The sequence below is a fragment of the Benincasa hispida genome, chromosome 3 (assembly GCF_009727055.1).
Source record: "Benincasa hispida cultivar B227 chromosome 3, ASM972705v1, whole genome shotgun sequence".
NCBI classification, from domain to species: Eukaryota; Viridiplantae; Streptophyta; class Magnoliopsida; order Cucurbitales; family Cucurbitaceae; genus Benincasa; species Benincasa hispida.
The window spans coordinates 40,095,317-40,098,061 of NC_052351.1; the positions used below are offsets into that span (position 1 = coordinate 40,095,317).

Sequence of the window (2,745 nt, forward strand, 5' to 3'; positions counted from 1 at the left end):
ACAATCGTGTTTCTTATTCGTTATTTTTGTTTTCAACTTTTCAGGCAAACTTTTCTCCTTTTTAATTTAAATTGTCAGAGACAAGAAACAAGGAAATAAAACCACTATGAAACAGGCTCATAGTTACCAATATGATCCACTGTCATTGATGATTTCATGGATTTTGAGTCCAAGGTAAGCAATTTATTACAGAACATAATTAAGGCATTTGTCATAGTAGTGAGTAAAAAAAGATGGGTGTGACATTTTAAGCATATTTTTTGGCTATGTGAAGGAGGCATTGGCAAAGTTGTTGTGGCTTAGAGAACATGGGCATATGATCAGCTCCTTCAATCTCCATCACATTTTGAATTCCACTGTTTTGGATCATCCATTCTTGGTATTGCTTTTTAAGTATCTTGTCTTCACTGCAAATTACATACACTTTGTTCACTTCTCCAAATTTGTCTTCTGAAAATTCCTTTGCTTTTGATAAATTCTCTTGAAACACCGAACTTGGTCTCACCAATGTCTTTGCAAGCTCCAAATCCTTTGTGTTCAAATTATATAAATCCCTTTTAATAAACATAATTAAATAATATACCATATGGCTCTGATAAAAAAAAGGTTGATATATATATAAGTAAGGATCATATTTTAATTAAATTAGAAAGAAAAGACCTGAATTGGGGATAAGTGATAGAGATAGGATGACAAGAATTTGGGGCCGAAGAGCATTGAAGTGAAAGGCTGGGTGGTGCTTCCATTGGAACAAAACTCCACGTCTAGCAAGTCTTCTATGATCTGGTTTTTCTCCGAGTGCTTACATTTTCAAAACAAATTACCTTTAGGGGCGTTTGTTTTGCGGGTATCCTAGATTCTCATGGAATGAATATCTAGATTATTGCATTTATTTTGTGTTATTATAAGATATCCTGACATCTCTAAAGATTCCCGAACATTCTAGGATGCCCAAATGAAAGGCCTAGAGAGTTTTTAGTGCCCTTCTAAAATATGAGTTTTTAGGAGATTTTCGAGTTGATGGCATCCCCATTTTCCATTTTTATCCTTCATTATTATTATTATTATTATTATTATTATTATTATTATTATATCTTCATTTGCATCATATGATTAAAATAAATACTCTCTACCNTTTTATCCTTCATTATTATTATTATTATTATTATTATTATTATTATTATTATATCTTCATTTGCATCATATGATTAAAATAAATACTCTCTACCATATATCATATATTTTCAGTTATATCGTAATTCTTAAACAAATATGTTATATAAGTTTAAATTATATCAAATTAATTATAAATTAATAAATTCGAAGGACAATCTTGAAACATTATGTAAATTAAAGACATTCCCAAATAAAAATTATATGAAATAAACACAGTTATCAAATATTTTCAAGTATCTATAAAAATATTTCTACAAAACAAACATGGTAATCTAAAGATGTCGGACATTTATAATTCCTAACATTTATAATTCCACACATCTTAGATTTTGGTTTTTTACATTTCAAAAAAAAGAAAAAAAAACAAACAAACAAACAACCCCTTAGGTCTAATCCCATCCAAGTATCAAAGTTATGTTTATTTGATTCTTAAATTTTGAAAACTCTAGGATAGAATTTTGATCTTTATTTTGTGTTTACTAGTTTCTTCGTATATTAAAAAAAATTTAAATCAAATAATCTTGGATATCAAATTTAATTTTATGTCTCATATAATTTCAACTTTTAATTTTATGTCTATTAGATTCGTAAATTTTTTAGCTCTTCGCTATCTTCTAAAATGAATATTTTGGAGGTGTGGTATGTGTCAACATAGTTAAGATATTCAGATGCAACTACTCACCCGATCCCATATCTTTTAGTATTTCTCTCTAAAAAATGTAAATTTGATTTTTTTTTTTTTCCTTTTTTTAATTGTGGAATGGGTCCAAGACTATTATACACACAAATGAAAGTAAAAATTATTGAACCAAAATTAAAAATTTAAGAATTTATAAAACATTTTCTTTAAAATTTAAGAATCAATTAGATACAAAGTTAAAAGTATAAAAATTTATTAAACAATTTTTTTAATGTTGTTAACCAACAGACATATATCTAAAACACTAAAAAAATAAAAAATATATATATATTGTAATAGGTAGAACTTTTACGGATAATAATTAAGTGTACCTAACATTTTTAAAAATTACAAATATAACAAAATCTATTAGTGGTAGACTTTATTGCTAAAACCTATCAGTGATGTCAACAATATAATCTAGGACCGATAGACATTGAGAGTTGATTTTTTTTTTTTCCTGACAATATATGTTGTGGGGGAAATGAACTTCTAACTTCGAGATTGATAGTACAACTACTATGCAAGTTGAATTATGTTCATTTTGACAGCCGACTAAATTTTGCTATATTTACAATCATTTTTATTATTATTATTATTATTATTATTATTATTATTATTTACATCATATTACATCTACTAATACTTTGATACTAATTGTTATATTTATAATTATCTAAAATATTTGGTATTAGATATTTAAAGTGGTTAAAGGAAGAGAAAATGGATTTGGTTTTGAAAGTTTTGATTATGAGTAATATTGTGAAATAAAAAACTGGTTACCATGTCTAAAACATAGGACGGTGGGTGCCGGGTGTCAGGGACATAGGCGGTCAAGAACACGGCGGCCGTAATCTTATCGGGGTGGGCCTCCATGGCCAGGGCCAAGC

The 2,745-nt window shown here is 27.7% G+C and overlaps 1 protein-coding gene across 1 annotated transcript in view; it reads right to left on the reverse strand.

The window, feature by feature from the left end:
• Positions 1–247: 247 nt before the first annotated feature.
• The window catches only part of LOC120074701 (salicylic acid-binding protein 2-like), a 2,712-nt gene continuing 214 nt past the window's right edge, over positions 248–2,745 (reverse strand). The window contains exons 1-3 of the mRNA XM_039027917.1: positions 2,639–2,745; positions 661–801; positions 248–529 (exon numbers count right to left, since the gene is read on the reverse strand). The exon at positions 2,639–2,745 is cut by the window's right edge and continues 214 nt beyond it. Of these exons, the coding sequence (XP_038883845.1) occupies positions 248–529; positions 661–801; positions 2,639–2,745 (530 nt within the window). The remainder of the gene's footprint in view (positions 530–660; positions 802–2,638) is intronic.